This window comes from Engraulis encrasicolus, chromosome 1, assembly GCF_034702125.1.
Source record: "Engraulis encrasicolus isolate BLACKSEA-1 chromosome 1, IST_EnEncr_1.0, whole genome shotgun sequence".
In the NCBI taxonomy this organism is placed as follows: domain Eukaryota; kingdom Metazoa; phylum Chordata; class Actinopteri; order Clupeiformes; family Engraulidae; genus Engraulis; species Engraulis encrasicolus.
The window spans coordinates 1,109,028-1,131,510 of NC_085857.1; the positions used below are offsets into that span (position 1 = coordinate 1,109,028).

Here is a 22,483-nt window from a genome sequence, read left to right on the forward strand (position 1 = left end):
TTGACCCCAGAGCTGTTGAAGGTGCCTGGCTGGAGGTGTTCATGTTTTATGGACTGAGCTGCTATCAATTTCCAGCAAAGTCACTGTAAGCCTGTTCAGGTCCACAGAGAACCATGTGCGTGCCCATTTCCGGCCCTAATCTCTAACCAGTTGCTGTGTTCACATCGCAAGTCTGAGCATTCGGGAACAGGAAAGTTGGTTTGTGAAGCAAAAAGATATGTCTAGAGGTTCATCTGGGTAACAAATGATCACATACGGAAAAGTCCAGTGATGTGGTGTGATGTGATGTTGTGTGTTGTGTCTAGTGCAGCTTGGGACACTATGGATGTTATTTTAGTTTTGTGTTGTGTGGTGTGGTGTGGTGTGGTGTGGTGTGGTGTGGTGTGGTGTGGTGTGGTGTGGTGTGGTGTGGTGTGGTGTGGTGTGGTGTGATGTGTGGAGTGATGTGGTGTGGTGTGTGGAGTGATGTGGTGTGGTGTGGTGATGTGTTGTGATGTGGTGGTGTGATGTGATGTTGTGTGTTGTGTCTAGTGCAGCTTGGGACACTATGGATGTCATTTTAGTACATTCCCAGTTCCCACTAATCCATCCCACTGTCGTTTTTTTGACAGCTGTCGTTAATAACCTAAACCTATAAACATACCACCTGCTACCTGTCTATTCCAATCGTATAAGAGCTTTTCCTTTTGGATGGTTTCTCTATATACATTTTTGTCTCGCATTCACAGGTGAAGTTGCTAGATGACAAATTGAAAACTCTGTCAAAGTCGAAAAAGCAATCAATGCTGTACTGACTTTTCCACTTTCCCACCGCTATTACTGCGCTGAACTTTTCTTCTATTTGCTTCCTCGTGTTGCCGTCCTCCCTTTAGATTGTAAAGTTCAAATGTGTGGGTGTGTGGTGTGTTATATATCTTATATGTGTGGTAAACCATCTGTGAAATTAATTCATGAACACAAATTCAATTTATGATTGTGGGTGACAGACACAGCATAGCTTATTTGCTCGCTCACAACATCGTTCAACTCCCCTTGGCATCCATTTAAAACTTTTCAAACACTATTGCAGTACTTTCAATTTGATTCCAACTTCTACCCTCCATCCATTCTCTGGAGCAGCTAATCTGAGACTCTGAGGTGCTACAGTACTGCCCTACAAAGGCAAAGTACAGAAACTAAATATTTTGTCAAAATTTAGTTAAGACTGAAAATAGTATTTCTTACCTTCTTTATCTTGTGACAAAGCCTTATGTTCTAATTATGTCCCAGTAAATGCAATATGCAACCCGATTCCCAATTAATAAATACAGTATAAATGAACATTGAACATTTAACATTGAACATGTAACAAAGATATCCAACCTAATACCAAGGCTTTGAAGGCATTTTACTCAGTTTCAATGTTGGCATAGTTACTGCACTTTGCCTTTGTAGGGTAGAGTAGTGCTACAGTAGTAGCAGCAGGCTAGCAACACTATTACAGTAGTGCTATAGTAGTAACAGCAGGCTAGCAACACTATTACAGTAGTGCTACAGTAGTAACAGCAGGCTAGCAACACTATTACAGTAGTGCTACAGTAGTAACAGCAGGCTAGCAACACTATTACAGTAGTGCTACAGTAGTAGCAGCAGGCTAGCAACACTATTACAGTAGTGCTACAGTAGTAACAGCAGGCTAGCAACACTATTACAGTAGTGCTACAGTAGTAGCAGCAGGCTAGCAACACTATTACAGTAGTGCTACAGTAGTAGCAGCAGGCTAGCAACACTATCACAGTAGTGCTACAGTAGTAGCAGCAGGCTAGCAACACTATTACAGTAGTGCTACAGTAGTAACAGCAGGCTAGCAACACTATTACAGTAGTGCTACAGTAGTAGCAGCAGGCTAGCAACACTATCACAGTAGTGCTACAGTAGTAACAGCAGGCTAGCAACACTATTACAGTAGTGCTACAGTAGTAGCAGCAGGCTAGCAACACTATCACAGTAGTGCTACAGTAGTAACAGCAGGCTAGCAACACTATTACAGTAGTGCTACAGTAGTAGCAGCAGGCTAGCAACACTATTACAGTAGTGCTACAGTAGTAGCAGCAGGCTAGCAACACTATTACAGTAGTGCTACAGTAGTAGCAGCAGGCTAGCAACACTATTACAGTAGTGCTACAGTAGTAGCAGCAGGCTAGCAACACTATTACAGTAGTGCTACAGTAGTAACAGCAGGCTAGCAACACTATTACAGTAGTGCTACAGTAGTAACAGCAGGCTAGCAACACTATTACAGTAGTGCTACAGTAGTAGCAGCAGGCTAGCAACACTATTACAGTACTTTCAATTTGATTCCAACTTCTACCCTCCATCCATCATCTGGTGCAGCTAATCTGAGACTCTGAGATGCTACAGTAGTAGACTGATTATCATCGACTTTCAAATCTCTTCGAGACTTGGTCTGACCAAGAGCATAACAATTAACATTTCCCAAACGGTATTTCCCAAACAGTCTCCCTTGGTTTGCTAATGGTTGTTTGCTTCTCAACAAAGTGGGAGGAGTTCCCGATTTTTCGGGAACTCAGAAAGTACGTGCATTGCTCTTGACCTGACTAGTAGCAACGCTAAAGTTGTTGTGTCACTAGGAGGACACGGCCTGGCTATTACAGTAGTGCTACAGTAGTAGCAGCAGGCTACAGCAACTGGGGGGGATATTCTGTTGCCCGGTCTTGCACTTTATATGTCTGCATGTGTATTGTATAGGTAGCCTACTCTAACCTGTCTATGTCTAATTGTCTATGTCCATACCTAAAGTCTACTGAATGCCTATGTTTGCATGGGAAAGTAAGAAATGTATTTTCGATTCTTTGTATGACCAGCTCATGTAAAGAAATTGACAATAAAGCTGACTTGACTTGACTTGACTTGAATATGGGGGTTTCCTCTCAACACAAAAAAGGATCTTTTTGACTGTTTGACGGTTGTTTTCTTACTAAACGTCAGTGATTCATATTACACTAGAGTGTTGGGCTTTGATCTCTGAACGCTGGCGTGAATCCTGGAAAAGAAACTCACTCTTGATATTTGTCTTCTTCTGCTTCTGTCAACAGCAGAGGTCTTGTCAGCAAGAGAGTTCAGATGAAAATGGAAAAACATGTTTGACTTCATCTACTGTAACAGTGATAGTTTCTCTGTTTGACAGCCAAATTGTATGAACCCACAACATGAAACTACATGCCTTAGCACACTATACCATATAGCAACTGTCATGTTAGACTAAGTAATGGCAGTGTGTCCACAATGAAAAGCGCTATTGGATGAAACTCTGATCCACCACTCTGATCTGCCCGACAACCGAATAATCTCTTTTCTGATTGGCTGAATAGCGTGGTAACTAGTCTGAACACAGAAGCGCTGTTACCAATTGCTGGCGCGTCTGTGGATGAATTAATGTGCGCCGATTGGATAAATTATCAAAACTTCAGAGTGTGAAATACCATGTGTGGCGTGTGAGAGTGTGAACTCTCTCAGATGCGTGTGTCACACTCTCAAAGAGTGAGACTTGAGAGCCCTGGTAAGTAATGGCAGTGTGTCTACAATGAAAAGGTCATATTTCACTTTCTTTCATTTTGCAGCATCCTACGTCTTTTTGACAGGAATTTGAAAGAATGGACAAGCGATGACATGTGAAACATCAGATCTTAGATCTTAGACACATGAATTCTAACAAACCCATTTGCTTCTTTCTCTCCAGGTGCCACATCCGAGTGATCGACACGTTTGGCACAGAGCCGGCCTACAACCACGAAGAGTACGCCACGCTCCACGGATACCGGACCAACTGGGGCTACTGGAACCTCAACTCCCGCCAGTACATGACCATGTTCCGTAAGTACATCACCATGGTCCGTAATGACTATGTTCCGTAAGTACATCAGCATGTTCCGTAAGTACATCACCATGTTCTGTGAGTGCTCCATTCATCCACTAGTCATAATCTGTTGACATTCGCCATTGCATGGCTTTGATGGTGAAGATGGGCCAAATCAAATTTAACACAGCAAGCAGCCTAACTTAGTTAGCCCCTTAGCGTAGAGCTGCACAACTGTGTGGGCCCAGTGGTATTTGGTGTAACAGGAGCTGGATCTGAAGCGCTCTTGCTGCTTCTTTCACCCAGAAGCTGGACACCAGTGGGAGAAACCTTGTAATACAGGCAGTAGCCAGTAGACACCAGTGGGGGCAACCTTGTAATGCAGGCAGTAGCCACCAGGGGGGGCAACCTTGTAATGCAGGCAGTAGCCAGTAGACACCAGAAGGGGCAACCTTGTAATACAGGCAGTAGCCAGCGGGGGCAACCTTGTAATGCAGGCAGTAGCCAGCGGGGGCAACCTTGTAATGCAGCCAGTAGACACCAGTGGGGGCAACCTTGTAATGCAGGCAGTAGCCACCAGGGGGGGCAACCTTGTAATGCAGGCAGTAGCCAGTAGACACCAGTGGGGGCAACCTTGTAATGCAGGCAGTAGCCACCAGGGGGGGCAACCTTGTAATGCAGGCAGTAGCCAGTAGACACCAGAAGGGGCAACCTTGTAATGGAAGGTGCTACTGTACCTTTTTGACAAGCTGGATCACTTAATCATAACAGTGGCAGAGACTGATTCCCTTCACTGAGGTGGCAGGCAGCCTTGTTCGTTCAATAATTCCTCCTATCCACCCTGCCCCCTTCTCTCTTCTCTCTCTCCTCTCTGAGATTGCTCACTGTGGCATTTTGCTCCCATTACCTTGGCAGCACACCGTAGATCAAATCTGTCCTCAGGTTATGGAAAAATAACGACACATAAGTCTGGATTTTTTTTTTACTTATCTTTCTATCCTCCTTCACAGTACCCTTGATGGATGCCCGTGACACAGACAGACACATAAAACCTTTAACCCATTTTAGCCTAAGTCCTTTTTGGGAAAAGGCGCCCTCTCTCTATTAAAACCTAAATATCTCAGCCTCAAATGCACATATAAACATGAAATAAGTTACATTTACAAGCCAGAGCCTTCATTTTGCACAAAAATATGTTCATTCAGCTCTACCATACCCACACTTTTCATTAAACAGCTCAAATCTCAAGAACCCGAATGCAGCACAGTATATATCGCTCCAGGACACAATGGGTTAAACAATTTATACAAGCCTTTGCTGACTACTGTGCATCACTCACAGAGGTGTCAAAAGTAAAAGTGAAAGTACCTTTGTGGTGTAATTAAAACACTAGCACATGGCATTACATAGCTGTTACCAGACATGTGGACTCGAGTCCAGTGACTTTGACTCGAGTCAGACTCGAGTCAGCGGTGTGAAGACTTGCGACTTGAAATTTCAAGATCAGAAAGGACTTGCGACTCGACTCGACTTGCACGCCTTTGACTCGGGACTCGACTTGGACTTGACAGTTGTAACTTGCAATGACTTGGCGTGACTTGCCACGTTTGGTCTATTTTTTTTTGGTAACAAGTCAGACCCTTGTTTTCAGAATGCAACAGCCCGCCCACATTCTTTGTTTGAATCACGTCATTGCTGTAAGCGGTGCTATGCAGCCTGGACGCTGCGACCAGCGTCAACAGTGAAACACCATCTCCGAGTCTCCAGAACAAACATAGCCCACATTTTAAACCATCGCGGAAGTTAATTTGTCTCCCTCTCACCCCAACTCGTTTTGCATTCTTGTATGGAAGTTCTGATCTCTCATCTCGACACTCAATATTTCTATCAATGTTGTAGGAAGAGTGTGTGGTGGGGAGCTGTGATGTGCAACACGCTTCTGTAGTCTACACACCAATGCTGAATTGTGCGAAGCATAGGCCTATGCGTTTTGAGATGTCTGAAATCAGTAGACCTATATAAAAAAAACCTTAAAGTTGAATAACAATCTCCCACCTGCAGTATGAGACTAAGCTGGATCAGGTAGGCTACTTCGCTGGTTGTGGAAGAGTCCGCCATAAAGTTATTAATGGGGCGTCAGACAATGGAGATGCAGATTTGCCAACCGAGTTTGAGCATAGCCTACACAGCTAAACGTAGCCTAGGTATTGTTCTTAAAACGATATGAAACCTACGAAGTCGGACAATAAGTCATAGCTGGTACACCATTTACTCCATTGTACCTAATGAGATAGATAGACTGTGTTATTACTGAAAAACATTGAAAACCTAACCTAAGGAACCAGCACAAACTTGATCCAACCAGTGCAGAGTTAGCTGATCGTAAGACGAGTACACAGGTCCACTGGTTACTCAGATAAGTTACTTCTGTGGCAGGGAAACTGTGTTTATTTTTTTTACTTTTACTTTTGACACCTCTGATCACTCGCTCACTTCCTGCCTGGTTTTCTGTCCACATAGCTCACACCCCGGATAACTCCTTCATGGGCTTCGTGTCGGAAGAGCTGAACAGCACGGAGAAGCACAACATAAAGGTGAACAAGGTCCGCAACATGGCCGTCGTCTATGGGAAGGAAGTCAGCATGTGGAAGGTGAGAGCTCTGCCACACAGTACGTGTCCTTGATGTGCCCTTGATATGCCCTTGATGTGCCCTTGATATGCCCTTGATATGCCCTTGATATGTCCTTGATGTGCCCTTGATATGTCCTTGATATGCCCTTGATGTGCCCTTGATATGTCCCAGACAGCCACGCTGGACTCCTACCTGTTAACTGTATATTTGGGGAGTGGTGTTTTGTTCAAAACCAAAAAAATTAATGTGAAATAAAAATAAGTCACTGTGTTTAGATGGAGGGAGAATCTGAACGATACCGGTACAGCACAAAAGAATGGTGGGAGAATATGAATGCTAGATATTTATATGAGATAAGGAGAAGGTAAGGGTAAGGGAGACAAACAAACATCTGCTTATATGGAACGAGAGGAGGGGGGTGAGCATTTGCGTAGTGAATTAGTTGTTTTCTATCCTCTTTTCGTCTCATGTTCCCCCTTGCGGTAGGGACTGAAGCGAAGCGAAATTATTAAACTAAGTTTAATATTATGCAAATGAGGAGCGAATTTCTCCTGCGACGGCCAATCAAATCAACAGCATAACTGTTTAATTCGCCGCGAGAACCTGATGACGGTTGTGGTGTCAGAATGGAACACTGAATTTCGCCTCTCTTCGCTTCACTCATTTCGCCCGCTATGCGTACCTAGCGTAGGGTGACCAGACGTCCCGGTTTGACCGGGACAGTCCCGGTTTGGAGTTGTGTGTCCCAGGTCCTGAGCAAATTCTGTCGGGACACAAATATGTCCCGGGTTTCAGCCATCCGCTACATTGCGCTACATGTCTGTCAGGGTAAATATATGGAAAAGATGACATGTTTACCTGCCACAATTCATGGCAGCCAGCTCTTTTGTAGAAAGTCTGAAGGAGTCGGCTGCGATTTGTCATTCCTCCCCCTAAAATTGATTAGAATGCAGGAAATTGCATCTAAAAATACATTTTTTTCTGGGGAGGGCCCACAGACCCGCCCGCCAAGTGGTCCTTTCTATGTCACGCACGAAGTGTCCCGGTTTCAGACTACAAAAATCTGGTCACCCTACCCTAGTGTCACTTCTTTACCCTACCCTAGTGTCACTTCTTTACCCTACCCTAGTGTCACTTCTTTACCCTACCCTAGTGTTACTTCTTTACCCTACCCTAGTGTCACTTCTTTACCCTACCCTAGTGTCACTTCTTTACCCTACCCTAGTGTCACTTCTTTACCCTACCCTAGCGTTACTTCTTTACCCTACCCTAGTGTCACTTCTTTACCCTACCCTAGCGTTACTTCTTTACCCTACCCTAGTGTCACTTCTTTACCCTACCCTAGCGTTACTTCTTTACCCTACCCTAGTGTCACTTCTTTACCCTACCCTAGTGTCACTTCTTTACCCTACCCTAGTGTCACTTCTTTACCCTACCCTAGTGTCACTTCTTTACCCTACCCTAGTGTCACTTCTTTACCCTACCCTAGTGTCACTTCTTTACCCTACCCTAGTGTCACTTCTTTACCCTACCCTAGTGTCACTTCTTTACCCTACCCTAGTGTCACTTCTTTACCCTACCCTAGTGTCACTTCTTTACCCTACCCTAGTGTCACTTCTTTACCCTACCCTAGTGTCACTTCTTTACCCTACCCTAGTGTCACTTCTTTACCCTACCCTAGTGTCACTTCTTTACCCTACCCTAGTGTCACTTCTTTACCCTACCCTAGTGTCACTTCTTTACCCTACCCTAGTGTCACTTCTTTACCCTACCCTAGCGTTACTTCTTTACCCTACCCTAGTGTCACTTCTTTACCCTACCCTAGCGTTACTTCTTTACCCTACCCTAGCGTTACTTCTTTACCCTACCCTAGCGTTACTTCTTTACCCTACCCTAGCGTTACTTCTTTACCCTACCCTAGTGTTACTTCTTTACCCTACCCTAGTGTCACTTCTTTACCCTACCCTAGCGTCACTTCTTTACCCTACCCTAGCGTCACTTCTTTACCCTACCCTAGTGTCACTTCTTTACCCTACCCTAGCGTTACTTCTTTACCCTACCCTAGTGTCACTTCTTTACCCTACCCTAGCGTTACTTCTTTACCCTACCCTAGCGTTACTTCTTTACCCTACCCTAGTGTCACTTCTTTACCCTACCCTAGCGTTACTTCTTTACCCTACCCTAGTGTCACTTCTTTACCCTACCCTAGCGTTACTTCTTTACCCTACCCTAGTGTCACTTCTTTACCCTACCCTAGCGTTACTTCTTTACCCTACCCTAGTGTCACTTCTTTACCCTACCCTAGCGTTACTTCTTTACCCTACCCTAGCGTTACTTCTTTACCCTACCCTAGCGTTACTTCTTTACCCTACCCTAGCGTTACTTCTTTACCCTACCCTAGCGTTACTTCTTTACCCTACCCTAGCGTTACTTCTTTACCCTACCCTAGCGTTACTTCTTTACCCTACCCTAGTGTCACTTCTTTACCCTACCCTAGTGTCACTTCTTTACCCTACCCTAGTGTCACTTCTTTACCCTACCCTAGTGTCACTTCTTTACCCTACCCTAGCGTTACTTCTTTACCCTACCCTAGCGTCACTTCTTTACTACTGCCCTTTTCCTGTTCTCTCTTCTCCCTCCTATTGCAGTGTATTGCATTATGGTTTTGTTTTGTTTTGTCTTCCTTTCATCACTCCCTCTCTCTCTCTCCCTCTCTGGTGTGATTCCCTCTCTTTTCCTCTCTGGTGTGATTCCCTCTCTTTTCCTCTGTGATGTGATTCCCTCTCTTTTCCTCTCCTCCTCTCCTCCTTCTCATGCTCCTCCTCCCCCTTGGTGACGGGATGCAGCTTCAGGTAAGGTCTCCCACGGTACACCACTACCACCTCCCTGCCACTACTCTACACCACTACCACCTCCCTGCCACTACCACCTACCTGCTCACCACTCTACACCACTACCACCTACCTGCCACTACCACCTCACCTGCTCACCACTCTACACCACTACCACCTACCTGCTCACCACTCTACACCACTACACTACCACCTCCCTGCTCACCACTCTACACCACTCTACACCACTACCACTCTACACCACTACCACCTCACCTGCTCACCACTCTACACCACTACCACCTCCCTGCCACTACCACCTACCTGCTCACCACTCTACACCACTACCACCTCACCTGCTCACCACTCTACACCACTACCACCTCACCTGCTCACCACTCTACACCACTACCACCTACCTGCTCACCACTCTACACCACTACACTACCACCTCCCTGCTCACCACTCTACACCACTACCACCTACCTGCTCACCACTCTACACCACTACCACCTACCTGCTCACCACTCTACACCACTACCACCTACCTGCTCACCACTCTACACCACTACCACCTACCTGCCACTACCACCTACCTGCCACTACCACCTACCTGCCACTACCACCTACCTGCCACTAGCACCTCACCTGCTCACCACTCTACACCACTACCACCTCACACACTCCATGACTTGCTGAAAAGGTCCACTGTGTAGGATTCGGTGCTGCACGAAGAGAGAGGATGATGTCTCTGGCTGGTAATTCGATATATTGTTAATGTACATGGGCATATGTGTAATGTGCATTTCCAAGCCAAAATGAATGTTTTGAAAGGATGATGATAGTAAACATTCATTAAAAGTGAATATGTGAACGGACAGCCTATATTTTGGTAATGAACCACTAAAAAAAACGCACAGTGGAAATTTAAGCACCAAACACCATTCATGTCATTCACTCACTTGCATGCTGCACACACAGTGGGTGCATTCCAATACGTGACCTGGCGTCTTCCACTTGTGCTTGTGGCCTCACGTTTTTCTAGGGCTCCGCCTCCACAGAGAAAGCAATTAAGTTTCCCTGCTGTCAGCCTAGTCACAACAATTTTTGGGGGACTATTCTTCATTCACCATCCAGTTTGCAAATGAGAAAATGACTTAACAATTGAGCTTTAGTGAGATATTGAAATATAATGCAGTTGTCAGTGATGTCATCACGACGTACTACTTCCTGGTACCAGGCCACAAGCACAAGTGGAGGACGCAAGTCTGCATGCTGCACACACAGTCGCTCACTTGTTTATGTGGACTCTATTACATCATCTCATATCAACAACTTTTCCATTCCCTTCCATCTAACAGCATGCATCTTCCTTGCAACACAAGACAATTATGAACAACCATTAAGCAGTGTGTGTTTTGTTGCTTGTCACGGATACAAAAGTGACTTCTATCCTGCACTCATCCAATTTGATCAGAGTCTGCATGACACCGTGCACTCTACTACGCCTTAGCTAATCACATTGCATGATTGCGATCTTGTAATTAGCTCCAGCAAGCCTCTATCAGCAGAACCCTGCTAGCCTGCTCGCTAGTGCTCACTGAAGCAGCATTTCATTACACATTGTAATGTGCAGCGCAGTGATAAGCCAATGGAGCGCAACACGTGATTGCTAATCCAAGTTAGCTATTAAACAGTGGGTGAAAAGCAGCATGTAATTTGGATAAGTTATTTTATATGCGTCTTGTGATCTGATATCCACCGACATGAAAAAAGAAAATAGAAATGAACCACTCCTGCTGTTGTGATTGATAGTTTAGTTTATCACAAAGAAGTCTCTACAGGTTTGTTAAGAGTTTTACAAGTTGAAATTCAAAAGCTACTTGTATATGTAGATGATTCCCTTAGCTGTCTTCGGGTCTCTTTTGAACTCTGTAACCATTGGTAATACAGTATCTCCATATCGGTTCTGGAAAGATTGATTCATTCTTCATCCTGCCAGACATATAATGTGGTTCTTTAAAGGGTCATTCATGGATACAGATGAGTCAATAATGTTCTTTTAGTAGCAGAAATCAGGTTGTACAACCACAGCTAAGGCCCATAAATTAATTAGCCATCAGTACTGTACAAGCAATCAATGTGATTTTCAGATAATCCAATAGAAACAAATAAACAAACAAAAATGTCATGTAACAGTGGCATTACATTACATTACATATTACATTACATTAAGCTGATGCTTTTATCCAAAGTGACTTACAATTAATATTTGTCAGTGTATGTGTTACAGTCCCTGGAGCAATGTGGGGTTCAGTGCCTAGCTCAAGGGCACTTCAGTCACGGATTCAGGTGTAGGGAGAGGTCAGGGGGGATTCGAACCTGCAACCCCAAGACTGAAAGACTAACTCTCTAACCACTTGGCCACAGCTGCCCCACTTATCTGCATTATCTGTGGTTGCACATATGGAGTGTTTCCCAAGTCCCATCCATTGATTTCATATTATGTGTGTAATTTGAAAGTGAAAGGGAAAGCCCATTGGGAAACTCCAACTCCCAATGTCAATGTGACACAGCTCTCCACAGCACATAAGTGAACACTGCACACTGCACACTGCACACAACGAAATTGCATTTATGCCTCACCCGTGCAAGGGGGCAGCCCTCAGTGGCGCCCCATGGGGAGCAGTGCGGTGGGACGGTACCATGCTCAGGGTACCTCAGTCATGGAGGAGGATGGGGGAGAGCACTGGTTGATTACTGATTGACGCGAAGGGAATGCATTCAGTTGAGTAATTCACAAACTTAGGGTCTATCTCAAAGTCAAGGATCCTGGCCTTGCTAGGACGTGAAAGTATTCGGAGTATCCAATGACTGGGCGTTTCATGTCTTAGCAAGGCCAGGATCCTTGACTTTGAGATAGACCCATAAAGTGTGGATGAGCTCGTAGATGGAACAGCATCGGGTTTTTTTAAGGATGGCACCAGTGTTGCCAGATGTGTCTGATGAAATCCCGCCTAAAAGGTTCTCAAAAAACGCCAAAATGCGCTAAATCCCGCCCAATATCAACAAATGGCTTTGATTTCTATGGGCACAAAACAGCAGAAAAAATGCAAATCTGGCAACACTGAACAGCACATTGATTTCCAAAAGCCCCCACCAGTCCAGTAATTACAAGCTTCTCTTTCCGCATTTCAACAGTCAAGCCGATTGTTATGCTCAATCCGGATGATGGCAATTGCACAACTTCCCCTACTCACCATTTTGTTTGAAATGGGGGAGGGGGGGTGCATTGTACCACACTGGGCAGGGGTTGTTCATTCAATAACAAGCTGGCAAAAAGCCCACTTGAAAAGAAGACCGTAGAAAAATGTTTGTCTGTTACTGGAATCGGAACTCATATATTGCCCTTGTGGTACGGACGTACAAATGTATGCTTGTGTGTGCTTGTGCGATTGTGTGATGAGGTAGCAGACGTTGCTACTGTAGGTATCGACAAAAGCTGTTGTCTTACACTATTGCGTCTCCGTATATCGCCGCTCGAGTCATACAGTATGCACTGTTGTGGCAGGGTGTTACGTAATAGCATCTCATATCATCAGTGACACCAGCTTAAAGATGGCGGCCAATGTCTTCTGGGGTTACATTGCTGTGTAATTCCTCCTGTCTTCCACACTTACAGTTTTTCTCGATTGCCTCCACACAAGTTCTGGTACTTCACACACAATTCTCGGAACATCTCACCCATTTCCCAACTCCCTTAACCAATGTCACTGAACACTAAACACAATTCCTACTTAACACTCAAATTCCAGTTTTAAAACACACTCTTTTCACACCATTACACACAATTCTCTGGATTACACTCAATTTTCATAAAGAAAAACACTGGGTTTCTCATGGAACACACTGTCATTCACAACACTACAATCAACTGCAACTATGTTCACTTCCTCATCACATGGGCAAACTCTCTTCATACCGGTTTACAATCTGAAATCATCACCCCATAAGGACACACATTGCATGTCATATTGATGAAAAATGAGTGGATGCAAGGAGAAAACCCATTTGTTTAGTTTTTGAACTCAAAAATATGTTATACAAGACATAACTTTCATGTGGTTACCCAATATTTTACAATACATTAGTGCAATTTTTAAATATTTTTAAAAATATGTAAAATATATACACGTCTGTGTACTCCGAGTCTAAAAACAATATTTCAGTATTTTACTACAGAAAAATACCCTCTTTAGTAAGTAGAACACTCAAGAAAATAAGTTTCTACTGTGTTTCAAGTTGAGTATAGAGTTTTTTTTCATAGCAATAGGCTATACAGTAATGTAATGGGGTTTTTGTACTGCCAAATAGGCAGTGGGGTTTATCTTTGTGTTATTTTTGTGAAAAAGACATAAAAATCTTTCTGTTTCTGTTTGTGTGTTGTGGGAATGAAGTTTTTCCAACTTATGTCACAGTATCCATGCAATCCAGAACAAAAAAAGCCCAAGTTACTGGGAGAAATTAGTTTTACCCTGTGCCCAACAGTGTTTTAATGGGTCTGCAAATGTGTATTGTAGTGACTGTCTGTGTGTGTCATTTGACAACAAAATGAGGTTTTTAGAAGAGATTACATTGTTTTGAGACAAGACGTGCATTTTTCAGAGGTAGTGAAGAGTTTGGCCCGTTGTGTGTGAGGTTTGGAGATTTGTGTGTAGAGTTTTGAGAATTCGAAGACCGATTCCGAAAATTGTGTGTAGGCAATCGAGAAAAACTGTAACAGGAGAGATTATCTCCTAATTGGCTCAGAAAATCCTCACAGAGGAAGCGATCGATCCCACAGCCTCCAATTACAGCCACAGGACACACAATGGAGTGAGAATAAGCCGCTTAACAGCAGCGGGAAGTCAATACGGAGACCTCACAGAGACTGAGGGAGAGACAGAGGCAGGGCAGAGAGAGAGACGGGGCACAGCATCTGAGACCATCGCCGGGAAGTCAATACAGAGACCTCACAGCATCTGAGGGAGAGAGAGAGGCATGGCAAAGAGGGAGAGAGCGAGAGACAGACAGAGAGACAGAGAGAGAGAGTGAGAGAGAGAGAGAGAAAATGAAGAGCTGAAAAGGAAAAGAAAACAGGATTGAGGGTGATGGTGGAATTTTTTTCAAGGCAACTTTCACCTACCGTTTAGAACTCCTAGGTCTTATGTCTCTGAAGGTGTCTACCCTCACACTGCAGGAGACACGAACACCAAAGTCATTGATTTCAAAAGATAGTTGATGTTTCGCCTATTTTGACTGTGTCTATGAGAGGTCCTTTCTGAGTTTTCATAACTATTTGAACAATTTCCCATGTCAGTTCAGCCCTAGTGGTTATTTTTGAGAACTGGCTGAATAATAAAAATAATCTTTCCATGTGGGTGAAGAGACATTACCACATTGAGCCCCTGGTGTATACAGTGTTTTCAGCTTCATCACCACAATATCCTGCCAGGAGGATGCTATGCTACGTGGCAGATTCAGCTCCTCCTCTTGCCAGGCCGTGCCCTCCTAGTGACGCAACAGCTTCAGCATTGCTACCAGTCAGGTCAAGAGCAACGCAAATACGGGAACTCCTCCCGCTTTGTTGGTAGGCAACTAATCATTAGCAAACCAAGGGAGGCCGTTTGGAAAATGCCTTTTTGGAAATGTTAATTGTTATGCTCGTGGTCAGACCAAGTCTTGAAGAGATTTGAAAGTCGATGATAATCAGGCTACTCCTCCTCTCCCTCCTTGGTCTGTTCTTTTTTTCTAACCTCTTCCACTTCTGCTGCTTATTCCCTTGTCATTCCCTCTTAACTAAATCCGCACACTCTGTGACAGCTGCTCTTTTAAGTCCTCAGGGCCTCTGGCAGAGCTTAGAGTAAAATAAGTTACTGGGGAAACTTCCAACTTGTCATTAAAACACAGAGGCCACACCACAGAGGCTGTAGAGCCACAGTGCCAAAGTAGGCCAGTGGGGGAATATCCAATGGGGGCTGGTTTCTGCATTCATGACATCTCCTGGCAGACTTCTCTCGCCCTCCAGGAGGCCTCCACCGCTGCCTGCCTGTCTTCCCCTCCTCCTCCGCCTGCCTGCCTGGCTGTCTCCCCCTCCTCCACCGCTGCCTGGCTGTCTCCCCCTCCTCCTCCGCCTGCCTGCCTGTCTCCCCCTCCTCCACCGCTGCCTGCCTGTCTTCCCCTCCTCCTCCGCCTGCCTGCCTGCCTCCCCTCCGCCCCTCCCTGCCTCCCCCTCTACCCCTGCATGTCTACCCCTGTGTGTCTGCTCTTCTGCCTCTGCCTGCCTCCCACTCTGCCCTGCTTGTCAGCTCTTCTGCCTGGCTGTCTGTGTCTGTTCCCTTGTCACCTCTTCGCCCCTCTTGTCACAACGTGTGCCAGAGTGGAGCAGCGGTGTTATGAAGCCTTGCCAAAACAGAATGGCAAGTCCTGCATCTTATTTTATATTCACAGTGGAGCCAAAACAGAAAGACAAGTCCTGCATCTTATTTTATATTCACAGTGGAGCCAAAACAGAAAGACAAGTCCTGCATCTTATTTTATATTCACAGTGGAGCTACAGTAGGGCCAGAGGCTACTATGTGGTACATGAAGGGACCTGGCTTGGGTTGGCTGGGCTGAAGGGACCTGGCTTATGGTCACTGGGCTGTGTATCCTTCAAGGTCTTTCTCTCCTTTGAGGTCCCGTCTCTCTCTCTGGGTGATAAGTAAGAGGCTCTGGCCAGCCACCCTTGGCATTCTGCCATCCATGCCAAACAGCCACCCTTGGCAACCTGCTATCCATGCCAAACAGCTCTGGCCAGCCAACCTTGGCAACCTGCTATCCATGCCAAACAGCTCTGGCCAGCCAACCTTCAAGAGAATCAAGAATCAAGAGCTTTTATTTGTCATTGACAAATGAATTTGACAACGAAATTGCGTTTAAGAATACACTGTACAAGTATTCTGTGACCGCTGCCCATCCAGGCGCCGCTCATTTAAACACACCTCCACCACCTATAAGCTCAGTATAGTACACATTAGGGTAGGAATGAGAAGAGAAAAAAACCTTGGCATCCTGCCATCCAGCTTTATGGCCTTTATCCATCTACAGGCGAGGTAGCGTTTCTTGCTCATATCCAACAGCTTTATGATCGGCTGTCCACTCTAGCAAAGGGATGTGGGAATTTGTGCACAGTGCTGTGGGATCATAGCCAGGCCACGTCCTCCTATAGGGCTTTCAGGCCGACCAGAACGGAGCCGGTGTCGGTGCCCGCACCAGTTACGTTCAGCACCAAAGTGCTTGTCTGCGAACCGCCCGTGTTCATACCGGGCTCTGAAGTTTTTCCGCACGTGACTTTGTTACACGGATGAACCTGCTGACGGCCACGCTGTCGTCACGGTTCGCAGAGAAAAACCTAATATTTTGCGGTTCGCATTGCGAACCAACTTTCCGGTTCGCGAACGCCAATATCTGTGGCGTGAACACGACGGCCGGTTCACGATTAGGTGCAGGAACGGGCTCCAGCTCGGTTCTCAGTCTGCCTGAACGCGCTACTAGTGACGCAACACCTTCAGCGTTGCTTCTAGTCAGGCCAGGAGCGAAACAAATTTAGTTTCTCGGCTCCCGAAAAATCGGGAACTCCTCCTACTTTGCCGGGAAGCAAATAACCAGTAGTAAACCAAGGGAGGCGGGTCAACCATGCCGTTTGGGAAATGTTAATTGTTATGCTCTTGGTCAGACCAAGTCTCAAAGAGATTTGAAAGTCGATGATAATCAGGCTAGTGGGATCAGAGGCACGTTCGACTGGTCAACCCTGGCAACCTATGGCCGATGCCCATCACCTTTACGACCTCAATGTCCTCTTGTCCTCCACAGGGGAAGGAGCACTTCCTTCAGATCCTGCATCGCTACATGGAGGTGCACGGCACCGTCTACTACGAGACGCAGCGTCCGCCTGAGGTGCCCGCCTTCGTCAAGAACCACGGCCTGCTGCCCCAGCACGAGCTGCAGACCCTGCTGCGCAAAGCCAAGGTAAGATAGGGTAGGAATCATCTTCCATTAGGTCATCTGGTTTCAAAGCCAAGGTAAGATAGGGTAGGAATCATCTAATTATCAAAGCCAAGGTAAGATAGGGTAGGAATCATCTTCCATTAGGTCATCTGGTTTCAAAGCCAAGGTAAGATAGGGTAGGAATCATCTATCTATCAAAGCCAAGGTAAGATATGGTAGGAATCATCTATCTATCAAAGCCAAGGTAAGGTAGGGTAGGAATCATCTTCCACGGTAAGGTAGGGTAGGAATCGTCTTCCAAGGTAAGGTCAGACAGGAATCATAGTGCACTGGTCTTCTTAGCTGGAATTACCTTCCATTAGGTGATCTGATACATGTCAAAGCCAAGGTAACGTGAATTAGACAAGGTAACGGCAAATAGGAATTATCTTCTATTAGGTGATCTGACACATGTCAAAGCCAAGGTAACGTGAATTAGACAAGGTAACGGCAAATAGGAATTATCTTCTATTAGGTGATCTGACACATGTCAAAGCCAAGGTAACGTGAATTAGCCAAGGTAACGGCAAATAGGAATTATCTTCTATTAGGTGATCTGACACATGTCAAAGCCAAGGTAACGTGAATTAGCCAAGGTAACGGCAAATAGGAATTATCTTCTATCAGGAGATCTGACACATGTCAAAGCCAAGGTAACGTGAATTAGCCAAGGTAACGGCAAAAAGGAATTATCTTCTATTAGGTGATCTGGTGTCAAAGCAGAGGTAACAGCAGATAGGATGTGATCTTCCATCAGGAGATCTGGTGTCAAAGCCAAGGTAACATCACATAGGAATGATCTTCCATCAGGTGATCTGGTGTCAAAGCCAAGGTAACGTGCATTAGCCAAGGTAACGGCAGATAGGAATTATCTTCTATTGGGTGATTTGGTTTCAAAGCCCAGGTAAGGTCAGATAGGAATCATTTTCCATTAGTTGATCTGGTTTCAAAGCCAAGGTAAACTCAGATAGGAATCATCTTCCATCAGGTGATCTGGTTTCAAAGCCCAGGTAAGGTCAGATAGGAATCATTTTCCATTAGTTGATCTGGTGTCAAAGCCAAGGTAAAGCCAGATAGGAATCGTCTCCCATCAGGTGATCTGGTTTCAGGGCAAGGTAAAGGGAAGGTCACATAGGAAACATCTTCCATCAGGTCATCTGGTGTCAAAGCCAAGGTAACTTCACATAGGAATCATCTTCCATTAGGTCATCTGGTTTCAGGCAAAGCCAAGATAAGGTCAGATAGGATGTGATCTTCCATCAAGTCATCTGGTCTCAAAGCCAAGGTAAGGTCAGATAGGAGTCATCTCCCATCAGGTGATCTGGTTTTGAAGCCAAGGTAAACTCAGATAGGAATCATCTTACAGTAGGTCATCTGGTTCTTAGCCTTTTTTTCTTAATGCACCCCCTTAACTGTGCCCAAGACAAGCCGCGCACCCCCAACCCAAACGTCTACATGTGTATATGCACTAAAATGATTTAAGTTATTAAAACAATGATTCTTGAGACATTAATCAATACGTTAATGACTTTACATGGGTACCAAAATGGCTTTTAATTTGGTTTTGATTTGGCCTAATTATAATGTTCGCGAGCAAGAATTTTGGTCATAACCTCAACACAAACAACATTCTGTGCACCCCCTGAAATCTCTGGTGCACCCCCAAGGGGTGCCCGTTCCCCAGGTTAAGAACCACTGCATTACTGTAGGTCAGCGGTTCCCAAACTTTTTTCCTTGTGCACCCCCTTGTACATTTCAATGTGGTTCGCGCACCCCCTAAGTGAATGTTTTGGTGTGCTGATGGCCACTCAAGTATGGTTTCACTGCACAAATCGTTGCACATTTTGCAGAATAATTTGGGGAATCCTCATTTCCAATGGACCTGATGTTTCTTCCAGCATATAATTCACCATGCAATTAAAAACTACTTAATTTTCATTAATGCTGTTATAAAAACACACACATCCACCATTGCTCAATTCAGCTCGCGCACCCCCTTGTGGCAGGCCGCGCACCCCCAGGGGTGCACGCACCCCAGTTTGGGAACCCCTGCTGTAGGTGATCTGGGACATGTTTCAGGGTGTTTTGTTTGTGCTTATTGATCAAATTCATTGTTTGAAAAAATACTTCCAATGCCTGAGCAATGCAATAGCACTTTTAGAAACAGCATTCCAAAACTCTTTTTCTCCCATGATTTGTTCCTTTTCTGGCTTTGTGAATTGTGCTGTTGTACTGTGTGATTTTACATCATAATCTGTATTTTTAAACATTCACCATCGTATCCATCTTGACCAGGGAGCCTGTCAGAAGCTAACCTGTATATCAATGCAACACACGCAGAGGAAAAGGGCAGGAGAGAAGGGCACATTTAGCAAGAAAGCAACTTTTGCAGTTTGTTTGAATTTGATGACCTCCCAGTGGACTAAATTTAGGAACGAGTATTTACAGTACCCCTCTCTCAGCAAAAGTGCTGACTGGCAGTTGTATTCAGTGAAAACATCTCCCACTTTCACAGTAAAATGGCATTGCGGCTTCCATTTGGCTACTGCAGTCTTTGCCCAGTTCTCCCCTCCTGTTCACATCCTCTCCTCTTGTCTCTTCTCTCCTCCTGTTCACATCCTCTCTTCTTTTCTCTTCTCTCCTCCTGTTCACATCCTCTCTTCTTTTCCCTTCTCTCCTCCTCTTGTTCCTCTCCTCTTTTCTCTCCTCCTCTTGTTCCTCTCCTCTTTTCTCTCCTCTTGTCTCTTCTCTCCTCCTGTTCACATCCTCTCCTCTTTTCTCTTCTCTCCACCTCTTGTTCCTCTCCTCTCCTCCTCTTATTCCTCCTCCCCTCTCCTCTTTTCTCTTCTCTCCTCTTCTTCCTCTCCTCTTCCCCCTCCCCTCTCCTCCTCCTCTTCTTCTTCCTCTCCTCTGCTCCTCTTCAGCTCTTCATTGGGTTTGGGTTCCCCTATGAGGGCCCGGCTCCCCTGGAGGCCATCGCCAACGGCTGCGTCTTCCTCCAGCCGCGCTTCAAACCGCCCCACAGCTCCCTCAACCACGAGTTCTTCAGGGGGAAGCCCACCTCCAGAGAGGTATGTATGGCATGGGGATACACACCTGTCCCAAAAGGGTTCCCTTGAGATCAGAGGGTTGCCGGTTCGAATCCCATCCTTACCCAGTAAGATCAATGTGTGTTCAAACATTTTTTTGATGGCTGAATTACACCTTGAGAGAGGCACTTCACATTGCTCCAGAGATGGTAACAGATTGCAGTGAAACATTTGTTCCTTTGTTATGTACAGTATATTGTATTATTCCAAGGAAAGGGGAAGTGGGAAGCAACACATATTAAAAACAAAACTATGTGTATGTACATACAGGGAGTTTGTCACACACATATAGATTTACATTATATTGTATAGTCATAGTAATAACCTCGAGCACTTGGCTGGAGCAAAGAAATACCATTTCAACCATCGCTCCAAGAAGAGTTCCATTTTTGGCTGTTTTTTGTTCCGTCTTGTATATTTCCACATAGGTAATGTTTTTTTTTCCCTGGCCACCAGCAGAATGTTCATTATGCATTTGTCCACTTTCAGCCAGTCTTGAGGAACAAATCGCAGATACAAAGCCTTATAAAATAAATATCTGATGAAGTTCTTCTTGTTAAATTCCCGCCAGGACATTGAAATGGAGAATTTCCATTGATATCCATCATTTGCACTGACGTCACAATATTACGTAATCGTTTTTGCTGGACGGCAGAAGTACACATTCGTACATAGGAATTATGCAGACGAAGACAACTCTGACCATAAAATGCCAAAGAAACACGTAGTTCTTGTATTATTATTATTCTTTTTTTAAAAACGGGATATGTACCTGGCGTTATCAGGCTAGGTTGGCCACGGTGGATGTGTTCAAATCATAGATTTATTCAAATGTATTCTGCTCCACTAGGTGGCATAACGGGGACGGGCGGTACGGGAAACTGGGAGAAGAAGAGAAAGTTGTTGCTTGCTTCCAGCCATGAACTTACTCTGCCTGCGATGTATTTTTTTATCCCGTGTTTATTTTCTTCAGTTTGCTTTAATATACAGTATGTTGTGGGGTGAGTGTTGTTCTGTGATAAGCAGTTATGTGTGGTTGATATAATAACCTTTACTTGGTTTTGATGCATTTCCTTCCTGATGCAGGTGTCGTCTCAGCACCCGTACGCAGAGCAGTATATCGGGCCACCGCACGTCATAACGGTGGATTTCAACAACTCGGAGGAGTTTGAGACTGCGGTCAAGGAGATCATGAGGAATCAGGTATACTATATAAACTCTTCTCTTTCCTTAAAATCAGGTATACTTTATGAACCCTGCTCTTTTCTTAAATAGATCATGAGGAATCAGCTATACTACAGAAACGCTTCTCTTCCTTTGAAGAGATCATGAGAAAGCAGGTACTATAGAAACGCTTCTCTTCCTTTGAAGAGATCATGAGAAAGCAGGTACTATAGAAACGCTTCTCTTCCTGAGAAATCAGGTACTATAGAAACGCTTCTCTTCCCTTAAAGTGTTGGACTGCTGGTTTGCTGACTATGCTGAGAAGTAAGAGGCCCTACAATACAAGTCAAAAATGAAACACGTCCAGACGGTGTGCTGCTGCTAGGCTATTTATAGCACATGAAATATACGGTGTGCAGCAGGTAAGGTGCAGTTCCATAGGGGTGTGTGTGTGTGTGTGTGTGTGTGTGTGTGTGTGTGTGTGTGTGTGTGTGTGTGTGTGTGTGTGTGTGTGTGTGTGTGTGTGTGTGTGTGTGTGTGTGTGTGTGTGTGTGTGTGTGTGTGTGTGTGTACTGCTGCTAGGCTATTTATAGCACATGAAATATACGGTACGCAGCAGCAGTAAAGACCAGTCACCCTCTTCCAACCCCTCCTACAGTGTAAACCCTTTAACCTTGACATTTAACCTTGACATTTTACTAGAAAGCATTTGTTAGGCCTTGAAAGCAAGCCAGGCAAATAAATGTCAGATTGAGGTTTTGTGTGTGCTGTGTGTGCTGTCTCTGTCTGTGTGCGTGTGTTTGTGTGTGTGTCAGGAGTGCGTTCCATGTTTTCAAATGTGGA

The 22,483-nt window shown here is 45.0% G+C and overlaps 1 protein-coding gene across 1 annotated transcript in view; it reads left to right on the forward strand.

Moving 5' to 3' along the window:
- Nucleotides 1–22,483, forward strand: part of LOC134446315 (alpha-1,6-mannosylglycoprotein 6-beta-N-acetylglucosaminyltransferase B-like) — a 207,429-nt gene that overhangs the window by 169,586 nt on the left and 15,360 nt on the right. Inside the window, exons 10-14 of the mRNA XM_063195667.1 lie at nucleotides 3,740–3,873; nucleotides 6,377–6,513; nucleotides 17,214–17,369; nucleotides 20,312–20,458; nucleotides 21,563–21,679. Of these exons, the coding sequence (XP_063051737.1) occupies nucleotides 3,740–3,873; nucleotides 6,377–6,513; nucleotides 17,214–17,369; nucleotides 20,312–20,458; nucleotides 21,563–21,679 (691 nt within the window). The remainder of the gene's footprint in view (nucleotides 1–3,739; nucleotides 3,874–6,376; nucleotides 6,514–17,213; nucleotides 17,370–20,311; nucleotides 20,459–21,562; nucleotides 21,680–22,483) is intronic.